At 35.2% G+C, this 25,263-nt stretch overlaps 1 protein-coding gene across 1 annotated transcript; it reads right to left on the bottom strand.

Annotated features, from left to right (window-relative positions):
* Positions 1–1,434: 1,434 nt before the first annotated feature.
* Positions 1,435–24,542, bottom strand: LOC141331611 (NACHT domain- and WD repeat-containing protein 1-like). The gene is made up of 21 exons (XM_073836659.1): positions 23,530–24,542; positions 23,347–23,457; positions 22,692–22,856; positions 20,982–21,105; positions 20,639–20,842; positions 18,588–19,459; positions 17,122–17,261; positions 15,826–15,954; positions 13,867–14,210; positions 11,973–12,106; positions 9,119–9,247; positions 8,790–9,037; positions 7,932–8,097; positions 7,468–7,669; positions 5,736–5,866; positions 5,510–5,637; positions 5,229–5,383; positions 4,893–5,099; positions 4,140–4,234; positions 2,479–2,603; positions 1,435–2,265 (listed from the first exon to the last, which is right to left on the bottom strand). Exons 1-21 carry the CDS (start codon positions 23,703–23,705, stop codon positions 2,015–2,017), a joined length of 4,236 nt encoding a protein of 1,411 aa, XP_073692760.1. The 5' UTR covers positions 23,706–24,542; the 3' UTR covers positions 1,435–2,014.
* Between the last annotated feature and the right edge of the window lie 721 nt (positions 24,543–25,263).

A 25,263-nucleotide genomic window follows, 5' to 3' on the forward strand; every position in this document is an offset into this window, starting at 1 on the left:
AAACCACTGATAAAGTGAAGGAAGTTCAACCTTTCCACACCAGCTTCGTGCGTTTGTCCAATCACAGTTCTAGTGAGGCTTCAGCGTCCCAGAAATTCAATACAGTGACCAGTGTTGCCAACTTAGCAATTTTGTTGCTAGATTTAGCAACTTTTCATACTACCCTAGCAACTTTTTTTTCAAAAAGCACCTAGCAACAAATTTAGCAATTTTTAACATTCATTTGGCTACTTTTAGCAATTTTTAAAAAGTGACTCAAATCAAAAGAGCAGTGGCTGCAGGCTTTACTCAGTAGAGTGTGGGGGTGGGGCTACATAAGGTCTAAATAGCCAGGCACAGCTGCAGCAGCAAAATTTGTTGGCTGAGTGCAACAGCAGTAGCACACATTTCACATTTTTAAGTGAATTAATTAAGAGTAACCACAGTTAAAATTTAGTTAGCTTTAGTAGCTGCTCATTAATTTTTAACTGAACATGTCTCAATCGAAATTGTACAGCCAGAAATACAGAAAAGAGTGGGAGTCTGTACCTGAATTTAAAGGATGGCTGAGATGGCCAGTCAATTTGAGAAAACATTAATTATTTTGTATACTACATAAAGATGCAGTTTTGAGTTTTTGTTAATAAGAACCTATTTATTGTGCATCTGGATGTAATGTTTTAATATAATATAATACACAGCGCCTCATAGAGTAGAGACATGACAGGCTTACGCTTGTCAGATACTACGTGATGACGTCACTGATATGCAAATTAGTGTGTGACGTCATCTGGCAACATTTAGCTACTTTTCGGGCAGGCTTTAGCTACTTTTCATTGGAAATAGTTGGCAACACTGACAGTGACCGAGTTTTGTAGAAAACGAAAATTAACAGATGACAGGATTTTGTCGCTGTTATAAGGCCTATCTTTCTTGTTGGAACATTTAGAGCTGCTTTTATGAGGTTTAATTTTTTTTATCGTGGCAATCGTCTGCACTGATAATCTCGTTTACTAGATTTCATACTTAAATTAGTTGTTTAGGCTTTTCCCCTCTGAATAAAACTTTAACATGTAATGTACTAGAGAAAATATGATTCAAATCATAGACATTCCCAACGCGGTTTAATTTCACATGGAACGAGTTACTTCTACTGGGCTGCCATTTTAAGATCTTTACCTCAGCGACCCCCTGGTCATTTTTGTAAATAAAACAGAATAAATAAATCAATGAAAAAAAATAAATGACTGCTAATAGCCCATCTTCTACAGTGTCAAAACTTAGCGGTATGTTTCTGGTGTCATTTTAAGTTTATGACATTCAGCCATATGAGCCATTGCAACATTAACAAAAAAAATGGGTCAGGCGCTAATTTCACACCCCTCTCTTAGTCATACTTGCCTATAAATAAAGACAGAAAGTCCTTAAATAAAGAAAGAAAAACAACAACACCAATGGCATCCGTTCATTTTTATTCACTTTCATAAAATAAATACAATTGTTAAAATCTCCCTACATTTTAATCTTAGCAGGAAGTTGTTATTATCTATCATGTGACAAATGCAGGAAGTGAAAATGTGACTCACGCTCACCATGCATGACACTGAAGGAGAATTTGTTTAAGCATGTCTCAATACACACCAAATGGTCAAAGTACTCACACATGCTATTACATCTTGTTCTCTTAATATACTAATATCTTAAGTCTAGGAAAATACATTGAAATCCTGTAACATGATCAACACAGGCATGCTGAGATTTGTTTTATCGTAACCTCTGGATCCCATGACTAGGGTAAGGCGTGGAGTTCTGGTAAATTCATAGTATGTGGAAAAACAAGCACTGGAAATGCTGATCATAATGCGTTGCGTTTCTCATCTTAGACATGAGGATAGAAGTCACATACTTTCGCATTCTCACTGTACAGCTAAAAATATCTCTTGAATCCTTAAGGTCAAGACAAAGTGAATGTATGAGATCAGTCTTGATATACAGTACACATCCAATGCTCTTCGTATCAGTTCTTGTTTGTTACTTAATCTTCCTCGTCTTCACTACTGCTGGATTCCCCAAACAGGTCTTTTCCATGAGCAGTGCTGGATTTTGTTTGTGGAAAATCCGTTTCTTGTTTGCTGACCGTCATGCTGATTAGAGTAGACATGTCACTAAAACCCAAAAGCAGAGTGCTGTTGTCGGGTCCGTGCGAAGCGATGGTCAGGATCTTGGAGTCAGGTGTAAAGACAGACAACATCGTTCCATTGTCCAGGTCCCATATGCTCACTGCTTCTGTTAAACAAAAAATTAAAAGGATTGATAGATGGCAATTTTTGTTTAATTCAAGTACCTCAAAACCGAACACAAACAGTGTTTAATCTTACTGTGAAGATGCAAAGACTCTACTAAGATATCACTACCACGTCCCATACTAAATTTTAAAGATGACCAAGTTTTAATCTTGACCTAGAATAAACTGATATCATCTGCAAAGGTTTACTGTACCTGATAATAAAATAGCTTTGGATTGTCCTTCAGTGATAAAAAGCAAGCTGGACCAGTTAAGATTTAAACTTCCGTAGCCAGAGATGGTTTTATGTTTTCTTCTGAATGGCTCCCATACTTTTAACCTAAGTTAAAAGGGAAAAGGGTTATTTTTTAAAGAATGTTTAAGATAAATGCAACAATAACCCATGTTCCTAAAAGCTACATGTATATAAAAATTTAAATATAAATACATATCTATGTACACTACTGGTCAAAAGCTCTGAATAATTAAGATTTGACACTAAAATAGAAAAAAAAAATTATGGTAGGTTTATTTGAACAGTGAGAGACAAAATAACAACAACAACAACAACAAAAAATCCAGAAAAACACATTGAAGAAAAGTTATAAATTGATTTGCATTTTAATGAATGAAATAAGTATTTGACCCCTTAGTACTTGGTGGCAAAACCCTTTTTGGCAATCACAGAGGTCAGATGTTTTTTGTAGTTGGCCACCAGGTTTGTACACATCTCAGGAGGGATTTTGTCTCACTCCTCTTTGCAGATCCTTTTCAAGTTTTGAGGCTGACATTTGGCAACTCAAACCTTCAGCTGCCTCCACATATTTCTATTAGATAAAGGTCTGGAGACCGGCTAGGCCACTCCAGGACCTTAATGTGCTTCTTCTTGAGCCACTCTTTTGTCTGTTTTGGGTCACTGTCATGCTGGAATACTCATCCATGACCCATTTTCAATGCCCTGACCCATGTTTTCACCTCCATGTTTGATGGTGGGGATGGTGTTCTTGGGGTCATAAGCAGCATTCCTCCTCCTCCAAACACGGCGAGTTGAGTTGATGCCAAAGAGCTCGATTTTGGTCTCATCTGACCACAACCCAGTTCTCCTCTGAATCATTCAGATGTTCAGTGGCAAACATTAGACAAGCTTGTACATGTGCTTTCTTGAGCAGGGAGACCTTCGAGGCGCTGCAGTATTTCAGTCCCTCGTGGCATAGTGTGTTATCAATTGTTTTCTTGGTGACTATGGCCCAGTTGCCTTGAGATCATTGACAAGATCCTTCTGTGTAGTTCTGGGCTGATTCCTCACCGTTCTCATGATCATTGAAACTCCACGAGGTGAGTTCTTGCATGGAGCCCCAAACTGAAGGAGATTGACAGTTGTTTTTTGTTTCTTCCATTTGCGAATAATCGCACCAACTGTTGTCACCTTCTCACCAAGCTGCTTGGTGATGGTCTTGTAGCCCATTCCAGCCTTGTGTAGGTCTACAATCTTGTCCCTGACATCCTTGGACAGCTCTTTGGTCTTGGCCATGGTAGAGAGTTTGGAATCTGATTGATTGCTTGCTTCTGTGAACAGGTGTCTTTTATAGAGGTAACAAGCTGAGATTAGGAGCACTCCCTTGTATGGCTGTATAAAAGACACCTGGGAGCCAGAAATCTTGCTGATTGATAGGGGATCCATTAATATTAATTTAATGGTAATATAATTACCATTAATACTATAGACTGATCATTTCTTTGTCAGTGGGCAAACGTACAAAATCAGCAGGGGATCAAATAATTTTTTCATCATTGTATAACTATATTATTTTTTAGGAATTGTTCCAAACTTTTGACCAGTTATTATATAAGTAAAAGCAACTTGGGGGGCACATACTTGTTAAATCCTGCAATGCCGAAAACCACTCTGCAGGCATCATTGCTTATAGCAATGCAACAGACTCCGGGTTCATTTTTCAATCTTTTCCGTACCTTAACGTATATAAGGAACATTCATTTTACTGAATATATAGGGAACATGAATTGCATCTTAAAGGGATTGTTCACCCAAAAATGAAAATTCTGTCATTAATTACTCACCCTCATGTTGTTTCAAACCTGTAAGACCTATGCTCATCTTCAGAACAGAATTAAGGTATTATTGATGAAATCTGAGAGTTCCCTGTCCCTCCATAGACAGCAAGGGTCCTACCATGTTCAAGTTCCAGAAAGGTACCAAGAACATCGAGAAAACAGTCCATGTGACATCAGTGGTTCAACCGTAATTTTCTAAAGCTATGAGAATACTTTTTGTTTAACAAAAAAATAAAAAAACAACTTTATTAACCATTCTCCTCCTCCACATCGTAGGACCCTTGTTGTCTATGGATGGTCAGAGAGCTCTCTAATTTCATCAAAATATCTTAATTGGTTTTCCGAAGATGGACGAAGGTCCTACCAGTTTGAAACGACATGAGAGTAAGTAATTAATGTGAGAATTTTTTTTTTTTGGGTGTAATACCCCTTTAAAGCAAATACTAAATGTAAAGATTTCACTGTTGGACCTGAGACTGCAATGTGTCCATTTCTTTTTGATAAAAAATAACATGATTTTAAAAAATCTTAGAAAAATTTTAAAAGATTAGCATACTCTGCCCTGCTGTGTGTCCCAAAGGGTGAGGTATGGAGCATGCTGGGCCTCACTATAGTTGGAAACCACCAAGTATCCTCCAGTGTGAGTGAATGCGGCAGTACGGAGGCTCAAAAGGGACCAACGGTCCTCAAGGGTGTGCAGATGCTCCTCAGAAATCATACTAAAGACGTTGAGATGATGGGCAAAGTATGAGCATATTACCACCTAAGTGAGAAAGAACAAGCGATAGATTCAATGCATTTTAGTTCAGTTGCATGTAGATCATATATGGTTTATAATTTCATCATTCTGGAAACTTAAGTGGTTTTGTTTATTGCTTAATTGTCTTTCTACCTGCTCATCTCCGCTGAGAAGATACTGGTCTATAGAGTTGAACTTCTCTTTTTCAAGACGCTGCTGTTCATCTTTTTCTCTCTTCACCTCACGCTCCTGTCGTCTCCTTTTTGCAGTCTGGGTTTCGGTGCGCCTGTCCCATGGCATTACTAGGCCTGTGTAACACGTTTAGACTTAGGATTGTTTCTTTTATGTTGAATATAGTATGAAAATCTATGTGGGACTGAGACCTTGTATAAATGCAATGGTAAACTCAAAAACATGTTTGTTTACTTTAATACCTGTCTTCTCTTTTGAGGATATGATCTGGGAATCTCTGTCCATGCTGGAGAGCAAGGTTTCTTTGTAGGACGTCTTGATACGTCCTTTAATATAGCCAGAGTCCAGATCCCACAAGATCAGATGATCCCTATGTGCCATAGCCATGCAACCTCATGAATATTACTCAACTAGACTAAGCAATATAGTACTTTTCTGTTTCTACTGAATGAGGAAGTGAGTTCTTACCGCGTTTCTGAAAGGCCCAGCAGTATTTCACCCTCTAAGAGCTGATAGTCTTGTCGAGGACAGGGCACGATGAACAATCCTGTCTGTTTCTTAATGTAGCTCTTTTTAAGAAGGTCATACACCAGCAGTGTCTATAGGAAACAGTTTGCAGGGTGGTAAAATACTTGAGTAATTGTACTTCATTACCTAAAAATAGAAAAGTGCATCATTTACTTACCGGCATGTTGTTCAAAACCTATATGACTTTATTCTGTGGAACATAAATGATTATTTTGGGAAATGTTTCAGTGTTTTTGTCCAAATTAAGGAAGTCATACATCATTTTTTTCCCACAGAAAAAAAAAGAATCATACAGGTTTGAAACAATATGAGTAAATTATGACAGAAATTAGATTTTGGGGTGGACTATCCCTTTAAGAATTAGTTGGAGAGTTGTACTTTAACTTATAATTGAATCTAAATATTTCTAAACTAAAGGTCCTTGTGCACCAAGCCCAAAATTCTCGTCCGTGAAAAAATAATTATGACCTTACATTCTGTTAATCAAGTTTACACACTGCCTTTTGTCTGTCATTAAAAAATTCCGATCTGGTTTAATTTTCTGCATTTTCGCATCTGAAGCAAGTTTTGACGAATATGAAAATGTAAAATTTCAGACACATTGTGCAAGGACCTTGAGCAAAAATTAAAGTCGTTTTAGTTTTTCAAATGTCATGTATTGCTCTAATGTACAAAGCTAATTTAGCAGGTATTTATGCTATTACACAATTCTGATAGTAATTAAATCAGAATCATAAGATATAAACTTGCAATGCTGAAAACTTATTCTCCACAAAATTGGGTTTTTATCTCACAATTCTGACTTTATTTCCCACAGTTGTGAGTTTATATTTCGCAATTTATCAACTGTGAATTTATCAGAATTGTGAGATAAAATACATATTTTTTACTGACTTTATTTTGAGTTAAGGTCCTTGCACACAGAGTCAGAAATTTTCAATGCACATTTTGCAAAAACCGCGAAACTTTTTTCTCAGAATTGTATGGTTATATCTCACAATTGTGACTTTTTTTCTCAGAATCGCAAGTTTATATTCTGACTTTATAATACACAATTGCGATTTATTACTTACATTTTTCTTGCTGTTATTTGTTATTTCATGTTGTTATTTTCAACTAAAACTAAAACATTTATGTTTAGGTAATAAAATTACTAAAACTGAAATAAAAATAAAGCCAAAATGAAGAAATGATAAAAAGAAATAAGAGCAATAAAAACTAAAACTTACAAAACTAAAAATAAAAAATAAAAGCTAATTCAAAATATTAATACACTATAATATTATATTGATATTACTAAAATAACAGTTTTCCTCATAATTTTTAGCCCCCGCCTTTATTCATTTATTACATTTTACGATTTACTGAAAATTCACACTGATCAATAATAGCTAATAATCCATTTTAGTGTAAACTGTATTTGAACACAACACTGATCCTTGTGAAGAGGCATCTCATGATTCACCATGAAAGTAACCAAAAGCAATGCGTTTTAATTAATTAGAGACATTTCTGAAAATGGACTTGACTCAGATGTGAGCATGGTTAATAAACATACAAGACTGTACTAAAATGTCAAACAACTATACAATCATGTGACCGATCTCAGGACAGACGAACATATTTATAAACCCTGTGTATTATCTTCAGTCTGTGTGGTGCACAGAAGTACCTGGTAGACAGATGTAGGTGTATTAGTGAAGTTGACGGTAGCGCGGTCAGACAGTATATAGAGTTTCAGGTCTCGTACAAGAGCGATGTCTGAACTCGAGAACAGGCCATGCTCCACCTGCACAGGACGACCCTTGAATCGCGTCCGTGCCACATTCCAGATCCTCACAGTACCGGGACGGGTGCTTAGACACACTACATACCTGTTATAGTTAATGTGTATTTATTATGGTGTATTCAACATGCATTCAGTTCATTTGTACTGTTACAGAAATTTTACTGCCACGGTAAATCTTTTCTAGATGGTGTCTGTAGAACAACAGCAGTAACTGAGGCCATTATAAGTAAAGTAATTGGAATAAGAAAATGGCTATAAACAAAAATATATCATGCCGACTTGTTTGTCAGTTATAAACTGCACATTGGGTGGCCATATGAATGTGAGCTGGTCAGTGGACTTTGTACCTTGGATATCTCTGCATGGTTACAATCTCGTTTGTGCCGTCACTGTGTGCTTTGTGCACGTTGTATGTGAGTGTTTGGTCATTTATTCTGGATCCCAGGTTCCACATGCGTAAGAATCGCTCTCCGGGGCAGAAACCCAAACAGTACCGCAGATCAGAACACACACCTGCAACATGGTGAATAACAACCATATTGACACATACAGACATAATGGACATGGCTAAAACTGGTAATGTGCCATGTGTGTGTGTGTGTGTGTGTGTGTGTGTGTGTGTGTGTGTGTGTGTGTGTGTGTGTGTGTGTGTGTATATATATATATATATATATATATATATATATATATATATATAAAATAGACGTTAAAGACGTTAAGATGTCCACATCAAAATAAATTTACAAAAGTTATTTTTTGGCCATAGAAAGCACAATAAATTTAAGTAAAGTGTCTAATTTTAAGGTTTCAAATCAGTTTTTGGAGACTAAAATGTCAAAATCTGGTTGAAATAATGTTACTATTTATGTAAAAATTCAAACAACATGCTTATTATGATTTGGACATATTAAAATACATAAAACAATAAGGGATAATATAATTTTTTTTGCTCAGAAAAACAAAAATGCAATTAAATTAAACATTGGGGAAACACAACAACAATTTAAAGCAGTACTACATGAATTGTTTTTATGCTTAAACCCTTTTTTCGTCATTGACCCATATATGTGTGTGTGTGTGTGTATGCATATGTAGTTTTGCAATAAATGAGACTGAACACAAACAATGTCCGTTTGTTTCGACAAAAGAGTCATTAAGCTGTTCAGTGTTGAAGGCAATAATACTTTACAGGTTTACTGACTAACCATGAGCCAGAAGGCCAGGAAACCGTGCAATGTGTTTATGATCTTCGGTCTCTAGGTTCCAAATAATAATCTCTGTGGTGGCGCTGTGAGGGGCAGGACAAAAGGCCACAATGTGGGACCCGCCCCCTGCAATGGTGACCTGGGAAATGTAGTCCTGGCTGCAACCCAAGATAGAGCGCAGGTACTGGAAGGATGTTGAGCTGAAGAGTTCAATGTGAATGATTTCATTGTGTCTTTTATAGGGGTACCTGTTAAAATCATAGAGAGAGATATAATGGATATTAAAGGCGCAGGGTCGTATGTTTGGGTGAGTTATTTTTTAACATTACCTGCAGAAGAGCAGTAAATACTGAGAGCTGATCTCTACAGCTTGTATAGATGCTGCAGGGTGTTGAGCTTTCAATGTGACCGGCGCAACCCCAACTTTAGCACTGAATATTGCCGCCTCTCCTCCATCCCTGCAAATGAGAATTGAAGCAAAAAAGAAACAAGAAACAGCATTAAAGTAAGGCTTCATCTATAATGTTTGTTAAAATATTTTTTTACCAGTCATAAAATAGTTTTAATAGCCATTTTCAAACTGTTTTTCCCCCGAAAATAAATTTATTTAATTTTTGCTCCTAAAATTGTATAAAATTAAGCTGTATAAAAATAAAAACGGTAACTGCGACTTTTTATCTCACAATTCTGACTTTTTTTCTTGCAATTGCGAGTTTACATCTTGCAATTCTGAGAAATGAAATTAAAATTGCAAGATACAAACTTACAATTCTGAGAAATAAAGTTAGAATTGCGAGATTTAAACTCTGACTTTTTTTTTAGAATTGTGACTTTATATCTCGCAATTGTTTTTTTCTCAGATTTGCGTGTTTGAATCGTAATTCTGACTTCGTAACATGCAATTGCAAGTCAGAATTGCGAATATAAACCCGCAATTCTGAGAACAGTCTTTTTTCCCCTCAAAATTTGACTTTATAAACTCACAAATGCAACAAATATCTTGCAATTCTGACTTTATTAATTGCAATTGCCAGTTTATATCTTGCAGTTCTGACTTTGTAACTCACATTTAAAAGTTATTGAGTCAGAATTGCGAGATATTAACTCAGAACAGTCTTTTTCCCCCTTCAAAATTGGGTTTTTATCCAAAGTTGGATGAAAAAAAGTTGTAATTGTGAGTTTATATCTCACAATTCTGACTTTATTTCTCAGAATCTCGAGTCAAAGCAATTCTGACTTTAAAACTTGCAATTGCAAGTTTAGCTCTTGCAATTCTGCACAATAAAAAGTCAGAATTGTGAGTTTGTAGTCAGAATTGTGAGATAAAATGTTGCAACTACTACTATTGCTACTACTGTTCAAATGTCTGGTGTCATAATTTTTTTTTAATTAATGCTCTGTAGTGACGCATTATATTAATACAGTAAAGACATTTACAAATGCTGTTCTTTTTACTTTTCATTCATCAAAGGATGGAAAAATGATCATTTTACACAAACGATTAAGCGACATAACTGTTTGATTGTATTTTTTTATAACATTCATAAAAAGAAGAAATATTTCTTGAGCAGCAGCATATTAGAATGATTTCTGAAGGATCATGTGACACTGAAGACTGGAGTAATGGCTGCTGAAAATTCATCTCGCATCACAGGAATAAATTATATTTTAAATAGATATTAAAAACAGAAAACATTATTTTAAATTGTGATGATGTTACACCACATTAACATTTTTTTTTACAGTTTTTAATCAAATAAATGCAACCTTAATGAGCGAAAGAGACTTCTGACAAAAAAATATATATATATAAAAAAAACTTCTGAACAGTAGTGTATATACAGTATTTTCAAGACTCTTATGCATGTGACATGAGTAACAGTGCTGTGCTTCAATTACTCACAGGTTGCATGTTTGCTGTCAAGCCCAAAATAGTTTTTAACTGTCACATCCTTCAATAACATCCTCTTGATAAAAGCCTCTATTACTTTATAGGACGTGCCAAATTGTGCCACAGAATAAAAGTTTAGATTGAAATGATCAAGGAAATTGTTAACAATACATTTCAGCTGCTATTTCCTAACACTGGGATTCGTAGAAAGACATGCAAAGAAGCAGGTGCTGCATGCAAATGGAAACAGCGCAAAGTTTGGCACACTTTCCCACATCTTTCTCCTATACTTCCTCCAATTTTTAGTAATAACAGCATTTATCCTGTGGATAAAATGTTTGAATTCTCAACAGGAGTCGTTGACGTGTAAATGTGGGCAGTTTGTTTAAATGCATTCATCTATCTGTGGTCAGAAAGCTGCTGAAGTATAAAAAAACATTTGCTGCTAGTTTCAGTAATAGGTAATTTTGAACTGGGGAGGAAGTTAGGGGTTTCAGACAGTATTTTTCCACAGTACAATGAACTCTTTAATCACAATGTATTTTGTTTTTCATGACATGACTCCTGTCAATTTTGGGGTTTTTTGACAGAGACTGTAGAGAGGACAGGAAATCATTAGGGAGAGAGATAAAAAAGGGAACTGGCATACAACATAGGCCATATTCTGACTGTTATTCCTTGTATGACTGCTGCATGTGTCCATAGCTAAATAATAACACCTCAGAATTTTTCATACAACTAGTCAACCCAGTTGCGTGTGCATGCATGTGATGCTTCCAGCTTAATCACATTAAAAGCAAAGGTTCATTACTCCTTTCAATCATCTATCCTGATTAATCCATGCTTTTTAATCATGTAATGAAATCCGAGAAAGATAAACAGCTTCTGGGAAAGCCTTCACACATTTTTCTTTTTTTATAGCTACAGCGTTACACGAAACCATGGACAAGAAAAGTAACCAGTGGCGCAAACACATACACACACACACACACACACACACACACACACACACACACACACACACACACACACTAGAGCTGGGTGAGACTCTTAAATAATACATTGTGTGACCAGACAATAGAAATCAGTCCGAGGACAGCAGCATTGTTTTCACACATTGCTGGAAATTGGATATGTACTGTATTATTATGTGAGAGGGCATTTGTTATTTAAGAACAAAATACTGAGATGATTAATTAATCTAAACGTGTGTGTGTGTGTGTGTGTGTGTGTGTGTGTGTGTGTGTGTGTGTGTGTGTGCGTGTGTGGGTGCGCTGTAATGTACTAATAACCTGTAGGCGAACAGAACGTAGTCTTTAACAGAGTGACGAGACACTAAAATGGACTGATCCTTGTGGATAGGCTCAAACTCGAGGGCGAGGTTTACACAACGCAACAGCAAACAAGACTGCACAAGATCAAACACCTAGGAACAGAATAAAAGAGAAACAGAAGTTGTTAGAACTGAAGTGATATCTGAACATATTGTTTTATAATGTCAATGGGTGTTATTTGGTTAAATGTACGTCACCATATACAGTAAAACTGTCAAATTGATGTTTTTACAAGTAAAGTTTACTAACAGTACGCACATTAAAGAGCACAGACGCAGCCAGATCATTTCCGTAATTACCAGTGCAATCTACCAACAGCAGCGCAAATTACCGCCTGCTTTTTCTAGGTGTTAAATAATGGAGCAAACACCAGTAATTTCAGTGCAAAAATTAGTAAATTGTGTTGCGCGATACATTTTTAGACTTTTTATACTGTTCTCTCATATTTTTTTTGTGTCCTACAAATGCATATTCAATAAGGTCAGGTGCACTTAAAGACGGTTTGCGCTGATGCAAGCTGTAAGTAAATCTGGCCCAAAAACTGTAAATTACCATGTAAATAATTGTGAAAAACAGAAAAAAGGATAAAATTATGGTTTATATGAATAATTTATTCAAATTGTTGTTATCAGTAATGTATATTAGAGTGTTTTTGTTACATTTTATGTTATTTAGTTAATGTTTATTGCATAGTTTATATCTATTAGTTATATATTTAGTAGGGCCCTATAAGATCTATTTTATTTTTTCTCAAATTTCCGTTTAGTTTTTTCCAAATTTCTTTTTTTCTGTTTTAATTTTTCATTTTTATTAATTAAATGACATTTTATTAATTAAAACCATTTCTAATTACCTGAAATTATAAAACGTACACAATTTAACAGCAATTTATTAAAAGCTTAACAAAAGTTATATTTTTAAGGCCCTATGAAATATGTTTTTTTTTTTCTCAAATTTAATTTTATTTTTACTAAATTCTGTCTTTTCCATTAATTTAAAGTTTCATTAAATTTAATAATCAAAAGCATCTGTCATTTTTTGATTGTATTAAAACATTTTTTTTATTATTATTTTTTTTTTCTTTTCAGAAATATTGTATTTAAATTTTTCAGGTAAATTAATTCTGGTAAATATTTTTTTTTCTGCTAAATATTCCTTAAAAATAAAAAATAATTTTATTATTAGTACGAGTACTATCATTACATGAAGAAACTTTGAAAGAAATATATTACTTAAAGTTAAACTGAACTTTTATTTTGATGGATTGCTGTGAAGAGGTTTTTCTGTTCTGCTCATGAAGTGACTCTTTCAGATTGTTCATGTGTTCACGTACTTATATATTGAGGCGGCAGAGGCTGAAAACACAAGAGCGTCACGCACTTCAGTATGTGTGTAGTAAACGAAACAGCTCATCTGTGCCATTCCTTTGCAAAGTCTTTTTGGGCTTAATATTCACAGACATTAGTCCATATTGCATTTTGGTCTAAGCGTACATACTTTATATATTTATTCCTCCAAAATTTGCCAAATTCCTTGACATTTCGCATAATATAGTAAATTCCATTTTATTGACTGGATCTGTGATTCTGTCCATAATTTCGGCATCGTGGAAATCATAGGGCCCTAATCTAGCTATGTACTTGTATGATGTGGCTTTCTATTGAACCACCTGCATTATTAAGCTGATTATCAGCTTATTATCAATTAACAAAACTGATTTTGGTATATATTTTTATATATGCAGTTTATTTAGGAACATGCCTTTTTTTACTGTCAACTACACAGGATTTTTTTTTTTTTTGTATTACAGTGTACAGTACATATAGGAAGAACGTTTTGCCTGAGGTCTCACCTTAACCAGGTGACTTCCATCATAAAAAACCACCAGCAACCTTCCATCGCAGGCAGTTGTGACCACAGGAACATCCAGAGAGTCTTTCTCTACATACAGCACCTTCCCAGAATCCACCTCTCTCACCTGCAGGCAGTGGCCCATCTGTAGCACAAGCACACTGTCATCCAGACAGAGGGTGAGTGAGTCAGCTGCCCAGTCCACCGCAGATCCATGAGCCCTCGGTAAGCACCTCACTGGTCCCGCTTGCTCATCCAGACTCCACAAATTTAGCATTCCATCAGAGGAGCAGGAAACGATGTAATGGCGACCATGAGCCAAAGCTGTCACAGCACTCATATGACCTAGTTAAATATGGGTCAAGATGTTAAGGACAGATCATTTGGTCATTATGTGATAAAGAATCTTATTTTAGAGTTCTATGCTTTGCCATGTTATAGAGCTGTTCACATGAGAGGTCAATCTGTAGGCCAAACCAGAAGAAAAATTCACCATAGGTTCCTTATGGAGTTTTTTATGGGTTTTCAGAAAGGCCACTTTCGTTTTTTAGTAAAATAATGTGTGGTTGAAAACGACTTCTTGTTAGGCAACATACAGTATGTTTCAGACAATCAATTCTCAAACATGAATTTTGAAACCCTTGCTTAAAAAAATGCTAACAAGACAGCTGTGTGCCTAATTTCACGTGACACATCATTCATCAAACCACATAAACTCACTTCCTTCTTCTGCTTGATGGCAGTAGGCAAGTACTGTTGGCACTATGAATAAAATCCATATTAGCAATCTCTGTATTTGAGAATTACAAGAAGTATATTAATATATAAACATAAAATAATCTGACTTTCTTTTAAAAAGTAATTTTTTGGGAGTTATATGAGATGAGAATAATAGAGGTTTTCACTGATTGGTCATTTTTATGTATTGTTTTAATCTCTATAATTGTTTTTTATTATTATATCCAATTATATCCAACTTTTTATTTTTATTTTAGTTTTATCTTTAAAAATTTTAGTACTTAAACATATTTTATTCAGTTGTCAATGCAACATTTGATTTAAAAAGTTTAAAATATAATATAATATATAAAATATATATTAAAATATATATACAATTTTATTTCAGCTTTATTTCAAGTACTGAATTGAACTTTTTTAATAGTTTTAGTTAACAATAACAACACAGGTGTTGAGTTTATTTTGTTATTTAAAAGCCCAGCTGCTCCCACTTTTTTTTTTTTTGGCGTTGAGAGATAGAGAGGGGTGGGATCGGGAAAGGTCCACAAGGCGGGATTCGATAACGGGACACGCGAAGCGCAATTGTGCCATATGTCGGCGTGTTGCCCCCAAGGCTATCGGCGCCAACTGCTTCCCACTTTTTGTGTGAAGTACCAGGATGTGAGTTTATGCGCTTGTAGACTGACTGATAATTAATTAGACAACCGCTGTAGTATGTATCTTGTAGCTTATTAACTTACATTTTTAAAGCATACAGATATTCTAAATTCACTTATGAGTTTTTCATGTTTTTAATGCCTCTTAATGTAATGTTGACCAAAGACCTGGATTTACTCATAAATCTGAAACCATCATTTTAAAACCCCCTAGGAAATTCCCAAAGAAACCCAAGGATCCCAAATGTCAACTCTCACACTACAATCTAACAACTGCTATTGAGAATAATCTGTAATGTATGATTTTATATGTATATGGCACTTAAAATTAGGGTTAGGGGTGGGCAATATAACCAAAATCTTATACCACGATACAAGTAATTTTATTTCACACTAACAATATATATCACAATATTGATATTTTTTACTTTAAATAAGTTCTTTATGATATCAAAACAGTAGAACTAATAAAGAAAGAAATCATCAAATTTATAAAAATCTACTGAATGGTGATGTTGGGAAACTGAGCCCAGCAGATGCCCTGAAATTCAGTACAGTACATATACCTGAAAGCAATGTGTGTACGAGTCCACCTGGAGGAAGCAGACAGGTGTAGGAGGGCACAAGAACTGGCAGAGAAGAGCTCTTGCACTGTGCCAACAGATCATGCAGATAAGAGTATCGTCTTGGGTCACCTGAGACAACACATACACAGAGATTGAAAGTTTGACATTTTTATATATACAGTTCAGGTCAAAATTTACATTCACCTTCCAGAATCTGCAAAATGTTAATTATTTGACCAAAATAAGAGGAATCATAAAAAAATGCATGTTATTTTTTAGTTAGTACTTACCTGAATAAGGTATTTCGCATAAAAGATGTTTACATATAGTTCACAAGAGAAAATAATAGTTGAATTTATAAAAAAAAATGATAGTTGTTTGTCCTGAACTGTTAAACTGCCTACTGTCCTTCAGGTCCCACACATTCTTTGGTTTTTCAGCTGTTTTTGTGTGTTTAAACCCTTTAAAACAATAGATCTATGATTTTGAGATCCATCTTTTCACACTGACCACAACTGAGTGACTCATATGCAACTATTACAGAAGGTTTAAATGCTCACTGATGCTCCAGAAGGAAACACAGTGCATTGAAATGCATGAAAACTTTTGGACTTTGAAGATCAGGGTACATTTAACTTATTTTTTCTCTTGGGAAACATATAAGTATCCTCTGTAGCTTCTAGGGCAGTACTAAAAAAAAAAAAAAAAAAAAAAAAAAAAAAAATTACATTTAGGCAATATAAGAAAAATGTAAAAAGTAAAAAGTTTTCACCCCCTGGCTCTTAATGCATAGTTTTTCCATCTGGAGCATCAATAAGTGTTTGAATCTTCTGTAATAGTGGCATATGAGTCCCTCAGTTGTCCTCAGTGTGAAAAGATGGATCTCAAAAATATACAGTCATTGTTAGAAAGGGTTCAAATACACAAAAATGCTGAAAAACCAAAAGACTTGTGAGACCTGAAGGATTTTTCTAAAGAGCAGTGGGCAGTTTACCAGTTCAGGAACAACTATCACTAAACAAAAACAAAAACACAGCTGTGGATCACTCAGGTAACAAAGTATTAAGAATCAAGCATATGTAAACTTTTGAACGGGTAATTTTTTTATAAATTCAACTATTCTTTTCTCTTGTGGACTATATCTAAACGTCTTTTATGTGAAATATCTTATTCAGGTCAGTACTAAAAAAAAATTACATGCCTTTTGTATGATCCCTCATTTTGGTAAAATAATGAACATTTTGCAGATTCTGCATGGTGTACGTAAACTTCTGGCACTTATATTTGTGTGTGTACCTGAAGCAACAGGTTTATCTTGGGAAATGATCCGCTCTAAACGCCCCAATAGTTGAGAGGCCAGTTGGCATGGATCCTTTAACAGCACAGAATGAGAAAGACACAAAACCTGACCCAACACCTTCACATCCAGAATCTCTCTGTAACACACACAATATCAAAGCACATACACACAGGATACACTGTCTCAACAATTATTCATAAATCATAAATTTAGACACTTTTTTTTTAACTAATGTTAAAGGGATTGTTTCTGTAAATTCAGTTAATTTCTGTCATCATTTATAGAATAGAAATAAAAATATTTGTATATATGGCTCGTTATTTCAAAGTTTGATATTATTAACCCTCTGGGCCTCTTCGGTCATTTTTGACCGAAAAATTTTATGTTTTGAATTTTTAAAAATCATAGCTTCATCAGAATGAGATGACACTTGGTGACTTTTGTTGCATTAGCTATGTGAGTACAAAAAAAAAAATCAGTGACATGATTCGGATATGTTAAAGGGTCAAAAAAAATTGTCACACTTGGCTCCTTCGCGGTCATAAGAAATATGAATGGGAAATACGAAAAAATGTGATAATTCAGATAATCTTTTGGTAATACAAGCAACAAATCAGCCACTGTGCTGAAAAGAAGTGTTCAGCAAGCAAGGACTGACGCTCTAAAATAACAAAAGTACAGAACTGACACACACACACACGCACACACACGCGCACACACACATATCCTTGTGGGGACATTTGGTCCCCACAACGTGATGAATACCAGGTACACGCGCACACACACACACACACACACACACACACACACACACACAGACACACAGTAATAAGCAGAAAAATGCAAAACCTGATATTTATCCAATCAAAAAAATATCTAAACCTTGCCAAAAGTAATCTTTTAGAATGTCTGAATATATTTCAAAATGCAAAGCCTATTAAAATGTAGATACAGTAAAAAACAAAACTAAAAAAACAATAGGAATCTCAAAGCCCCTGTATATATGTATATAGGGAGATACAGGAGTTTACATGGCATTACATAAGTTTTTATTTTTATGCCACTAGATAGTGCAATTTTCACTTAAAAAAAATGGATTTTAAATGCTTTTACTCTATTTTAATGTGAAATGTTGTGTTTATTGAAAAATAATAAATACATAATTAAATTAAAAAATATAATATAAAATATAATTCTAGTGGGAAAAAATTGCTCATTAAAACTGTATAAATATTGCATAGATTCATAAAAAATGCTCAAAATTCTAAATAATAATTACAAAATATTATTGAACAAAAATGTATTTAATTGATTTTCCTGAAGAAAAAAAAAAGGTACTTTTTAAGGCTTCGGTCACTTTTGACCGCGAGGGAGCCAAGTGTGACCCCTTAATGAGGAGGCCCAGAGGGTTTAAACAGCTATTTCTGCAAAACAAACTTGTTTGCTGAGCTCATAATCGTACTTATCTGGTATGACGGCAGCTTTAAGATCCTCCTCAACATGACATATGGACAGACCCCACAGTTTATGCAGCAGAAACTCGTAGTTAAACAGACACTGTGTGAGTAAAGGAATAATCTGCTCGGAGTGGATGTAATGATACGGTAAACAGTAGAGCTTGCGCAAATTAAATTCATAGCACCTTCTTCCCTTCTCCTTCCTGATCCAGGCTAGAGGCTGAAAAACTTGGCTATTTGGGACGTTCCCATTAAAGTAATCTGCAAAGTCTGCATGCACAGCTTTTATGGAGTCTTCTGTTGTCGTGTATCGCTGCAGGACAACGCAGGTGAACTCTGCATGAGTCCAGCCCAGCACCCATGTGCCGTCACTTTCCATTTCTGTGACGTAACCTTTCAGACCATGCAGCAGTCGTGCCACAAACGCATACGGCACTGGGGAGAATTCAGAAACGGGAAGCGTCTGATGATGCAAAACCGCCATCTCGCGTATGACATGATCATCACGACCCAAAAGCACTAACAGTTCCTCCTCGGTCACACCAGAACGGGACAGTGATATGAGCAAAGCCGTGCGTCGCACCAAACATGGCCCATGCTCTCGCTCTAAACTAACAAGGATGCTCACAAAGAGTTTATTTGGATCTGTAGGGATGTTGAGACTCTCTTTTGGTGTAAAGGAACTCCATTTCCTGGTCTCAGCATAGGCTAAATTGAGGTAGAGAGGGGATGGACTGGATAGACAGGACTCGAATAAAAGGCTCCACTGGTTTTCAGTCAGCTGGCGAAAATCTGATGATAGTCTTGACACCAGTCCTGATGTGATATCTTCACGGTTAAGAGCAGGTAGAGACAGGACAGTAACCTTAACTTGGGACTGAAAAAAAAAAACAGAAAGAGACAAGAAATTCAAAATGAATGCCCTAAAACCAAAATCTCTGCTTTGATCATTATATTTACTAATTGTCTGTGGATGTCTATTGTAGACAATTGCCAATGCTTTGATGTGCTGTACAAATAAAATACAATAAAATTTACCCCCAACCCTAATTAATATTTTTATTTTCTTTTTTCTTTTTTATAATTTAATTCAGTTTAGTTTTATTAATCAAAGAATTAAAAACATTTATAATGTAACACAATATTTTTCCACTGCTAGTCAAAAGTTTTTGAACAGCAAGCCTGCTTTCATTTGATCCAAAATACAGCAAAAGCAGTACTATTTTAAAATGTTTTTATTATTTAAAATAACTGCATTTTATTTGAATATATTTTAAAATGTAATTTATTCCTGTGATCAAAGCTAATTTTTCTGCATTATTACTCTCAGTCTTCAGTGGCACATGATCCTTCAGAAATCATTCTAATATGCTGATTTGCTGTTCAAGAAACATTTATTATTATAAACAGTTGAGTACAGTTTTTCAGGATTCTTTGATAAATAAAAAGATCCAAAGATCAGCATTTATAGGATCATGTGACTGGAGTAATGATGCTAAAAAAAAATTCAGCTTTGAGATCACAGGAATAAATTACATTTTAAAATATATTTAAATTTTGAAATAGTAAAAAATATTTCAAAATTTCAGTTTTCGCTGTACTTCGGATCAAATAAATGCAGGCTTGGTGAGCAAAAGAGACTTCTTTAAAAAACATTAAAAAAAACTTTTGACTGGTAATAGCTGTTCCTTTTCAGTTGTTAAAGAATCCTAAAAACAGATATATCACAGTTTTCACCAAAATATTATGCAGCAAAACAGTTTTTAAAATTGATAATATGAACAAATGTTTCTGAGCACCAAATTAGCCAATCAGAATTTATTTTTGAAGGATCATGTGACACTGAAGACTAGAGTAATAATTATGAAAATTCAGCTTTTGCCATCACAGGAATAAATTCATTTTAAAACACAATGAAAGAGTAAACATTTATTTTAAACTGTAAAAAAAAGTTTTTGTTTTTTTTGAATGCAGCTTTAGTGAGCAAAAGAGCATAATCTTCACAACCCTAATCTTTTGAATGGTAGTGTAAATCTTCTATGACCCATTTGCTTACCTGTAGAACATGAGCACATTTAGACTGTGTGCTGGCAGACAGGACAGTGAAGACATTTGGCAGTAAAGTATTACTTAGCCAGGAAAGGCCAGCCTCATGTTCCTCGCTCAGATTATCCAGACCATCCAGCACCAGGGTCAAGGGCCGGTCTTCTGTCACCAGGCCCAACAATGAGCACAGCTCACTGGACAACTCTGACAGTGACTGTGAGGAAAACACGTAGACTGTATTTCATAGTGCAACACTATCTGGGAGACAGTTAAGCAATCTCACAATATCGCATATCCAATACGGTGTAAAAGACCTTATGAATATTTGATCGGCCTTTAAAGTGTTTATGTACCTCAGATATCTCTGTTTTGAGACTATAGATGTTGGCTAACTGTAGACACAGGGTCTGGAGGAGCAGAGGTACGTTTCTGCTGTCGGATGTCAGACCAACAAAGCAAATCAGCACCTTGGCATCCCTAAGAATTAAACACAAAATTAAAGATTTAGATTTAGAAGTATGATATGTTGTATCATGAACATAACTTTTTTTTTTTTTAAATAAATGCTGTGGTTTTGAACTTTTTCTTTATCAAAGAATCCTGATACAACAGTTTTCTGAACAGCAAATCAGCGTATTAGAAGCGTATTAGTAATTACTGAAGGATCATGTGACACTGAAGACTGGAGTAATGATGCCATCACAGGAATATATTAAAGCTGAGGTCAAAAGTTTACATCCCCTTTCAGAATCTGCAAAATGTAAATTATTTTACCAAAATAAGAGGTATTATACAAAATGCATGTTGTTGTTTATTTAGTACTGACCTGAATGAGATATTTCACATACAAGCTGTTTACATATAGTCCACAAGAGAAAATAATAGTTGAATTTATAAAAATGACCCTGTTCAAAAGTTTACATCCCTTGATTCTTAATACTGTGTTGTTACCTGAATGATCCACAGCTGTTTTTTTGTTTAGTGATAGTTGTTCATGAGTCCCTTGTTTGTCCTGAACAGTTAAACTGCCCGCTGTTCTTCAGAAAATCCTTCAGGTCCCACAAATTCTTTGGTTTTCCAGCATTTTTGTGTATTTAAACCTTTTCCAACAATGACTGTATGATTTTGAGATCCATCTTTCCACACTGCGGACAACTGAGGTACTCATATGCAACTATTACAGAGGATTCAAATGCTCACTGATACTCAAGAAGGAAAAACTATGGATTAAGAGCATGGGTAAATTTAACCTATTTTGTCTTCTGGGAAACATGCACATATCTTCTGTAGCCTCTAAAGGACAGTACTAAATAAAAATATATATATTTATGGCAATATAAGAAAAATGTACACATCTCCATTCTGTTCAAAAGTTTTCACCCCCAGCTCTTAATGCATTGTTTTTCCTTCTGAAGCATCAGTGAGCATTTGAACTTTCTGTAATAGTTGCATATAATAGTTGCAACTGAGTCCCTCAGTTGTCCTCAGTTTGAAAAGATGGATCTCAAAATCATACAGTCATTGTTGGAAAGGATTCAAATACACAAAAATGCTGAAAAACCAAAGAATTTGTGGGACCTGAAGGATTTTTCTGAAGAACCGCAGGTAGTTTAACTGTTTAAGACAAACAAGGGACTCATGAACAACTATCACTAAACAAAAAAAACCACAGATGTGGATCATGCAGGTAAGAACACAGTATCAAGGGGATGTAAACTTTTGAATGGGGTAATTTTTATAGATTCAACTATTATTTTCTCTTGTGGACTCTATGTAAACATCTTTTATGTGAAATATCTTATTCAGGTCAGTACTAAATAAACAACAACAACATGCATTTTGTATGATCCCTCTTATTTTTTAATAAAACAATAACAATAATTTTGCAGATGTAACATTTTGACCTCAACTGTACATTAAAATATTTATTTTAAATTATAATAATATATTTTAAAAATTGTAACAATATTACGATTTTTATTGTACTTTTGATCAAATAAATGCAAGAGACTTCTTAAAACTACTTTCAAATGTTTAAATTCATGTTTTCTTTGTTTCCCTACCCAGGTATCCAGCTAGGTATGAGTTGTGCCAGTTTGGCAAGAGTTGTGCTCTTTCCAGACCCTGATTCCCCCAGTATCAGCACAGCTTTCTTGGAGGATGATGATGCTTCAAGTGCACACCTCACTTCCATCAAAAAGTCCTGCCTAAATGCATAGCCCTGTGCTCTAACAAGGAAAAAGAAAGACTATTTGTGACCCTGAACCACAAAACCAGCCATAAGGGTCATTTTTTTGAAATTGAGATTTATACATCATCTGAAAGCTGAATAAATAAACATCCAATGATGTATGGTTTGTCAGGATAGGACAATATCTGAGCATTTGAAAATCTATTTGAAAATCTGGAATCGGAGGGTGCAAAAAAAAAAAATCAAAATATTCAGAAAATCACCTTTAAAGTTGTCTAACTGAAATTCTTAGCAATGCATATTACTAATCAAAAATTAAGTTGTGCTATATTTACAGTAGTAAATTTACTAAATATCTTCATGGAACATGATCTTTTGTGTAGAAGAAAAATTTATAATTTTATATTTGGCTATTGCTGCAAATATACCCGTGCAACTTAAGACTGGTTTTGTGGTCCAGGGTCACATTTATGTTGCAGTTCAAACTAGTCAAATAAAACTGAACCATGTTAGAATCTGTGACTCACAGTGTTTTCCCAAATCTGACATGACGCTGAATCTCTTCTTCAACTCTGAGTCTGGAAACCTCCTTCCTCTGCAAGTCATAGGAGCCTTTGGCCTGACGAACCTGCATAAGTCTGAAGCAACACTTTGAGAAGAACTTGACAGACAGTAATAAACTGAGATGAAGGACAAATGTGTCGTCTTACCTGTTGAGGGATGTGGTGACAGTGCGCTGGAAGTGTGAGCAGAGCCGTTCAACATAGAACTGATGAGATCTGTTGTGTTTAGCACTCAGACCCTTCCTTCCCCAGCTGACGTTGGTCTCATGGATATTAGTGTGCCTCAGCTTGAAAATGCAAGATTTAATGAATTCAATGATCATATAAGGATTATAGATAGATAGACAGATAGATACCTTGAGGTGGATGTTGCGTATGAAGCGCTGATGAGCTTGATGCAAGGTTTGATTGATTTCAGGTCTTCCTTTGTGCAGGTCTATAAACTGTGGTGCATATTCATTTTTCAGATTGTACAGAAGGTCAGTGATGATCCTCTTATAACAGTGACTGTACTCCTCTGGTGGCTGCTTCCCTCCAAGACCCTGTTCCACTTCCCAGTCAAGCACTGAAACATATGAACATTTGGCTTTGTGAGTTAATTAGGCTTCTTCACATCCAAGTAAGTCAAGTGCACATATATTTTTCATCTGTGACTGCAAAACACATGCCTGTTTTAAGCAGATGGCTGGTGGGTTCTTCTCCAATGGCCTCAGGTCCAGACCGCCTCAGCACGTTCCACAGCTTCACACAGGAAGAACGCCACGCCTTCCTTCCCAGCTTCCTGCGATGCCCATCCTGACTGAGGTAGTCAGGGTGATGTGTGCTAATGAAAAACAAAAGCCTCTGAATGACATTAATAGATTAGTTAATTTCCAGAATGAAGATTTCCTGATAATATTACTCACCTCCATGTCATCCAAGATGCTGATTTTTTTTAATCAAAAAGAAATTAAGGTTTTTGAGGAAAACATTTCAGGATTTTTCTCTATATAGTGCACTTCAATGGGAGGCAATGGGTTAATGGTCCAAAATGCAGTTTTAATGCAGCTTTAAAGGGCTCCACACGTTCCCACAATCCCTTTACAATGGCACAGACCATATTTTAAAAAAAATGATAGATCGTTTCACTACATAAGACCCTTATTCCTTGGCTGGGATCAATTTGGACCTTCAACCTGTTGGTCCACGTTGAAGTCCACTATATGGAGAAAAATCCTGGAATGTTTTCCTCAAAAACCTTTTTTTTTTTTTTCGACTGAAGAAAGAAATACATGAACATTTTGGATGACATTGGGGTGTGTAAATTGTCAGTAAATTTTTAATCTGGAAGTAAACTAATCCTTTAAATAAGCTAAGGAGAAATCAATCATAGATGACCAACACTTTTTTTAACTGGCCAAGTGGGCACAGTTGTCAAACCAAAACAAAAAACTTTGATATTGGCTGATTATCACTTTCTTTATGATTGGAAAAGGCACATTTTTCAATCTATCTTCTTTTATGTTCCACAGAATAAATAAAGTCATATAGAAACAACATGAGGATGGTTCAGTGATGACAGATTTTTAATATTTGGGTGAACTATTCCTTTAAGGAATCAGAGGAAGGCGTTCCAGCTCAGTTTCAGGTTTAACATCTCTAATTCTAACGGCTCTTAAACATAACAGCTGCAACCATTTAAGTCTCATTGTGTCAAACATGGAAATCACTCCCAACTTCTCTGCCATGGGAACCAAACAAAGAGAGCTGAATATGAAAAGCTCAGTAACAATAGCAGCAATTACGCCATTGTTTGCAACTTGTTCAGCAAGTAGTTGCTAGTTTATAGATTCTGATATATGATCAGTAACGTGCTGTTCATTTTCAATAAATGTAACTGGA

The sequence above is a fragment of the Garra rufa genome, chromosome 3 (genome assembly GCF_049309525.1).
Source record: "Garra rufa chromosome 3, GarRuf1.0, whole genome shotgun sequence".
Classification (NCBI taxonomy): Eukaryota; Metazoa; Chordata; class Actinopteri; order Cypriniformes; family Cyprinidae; genus Garra; species Garra rufa.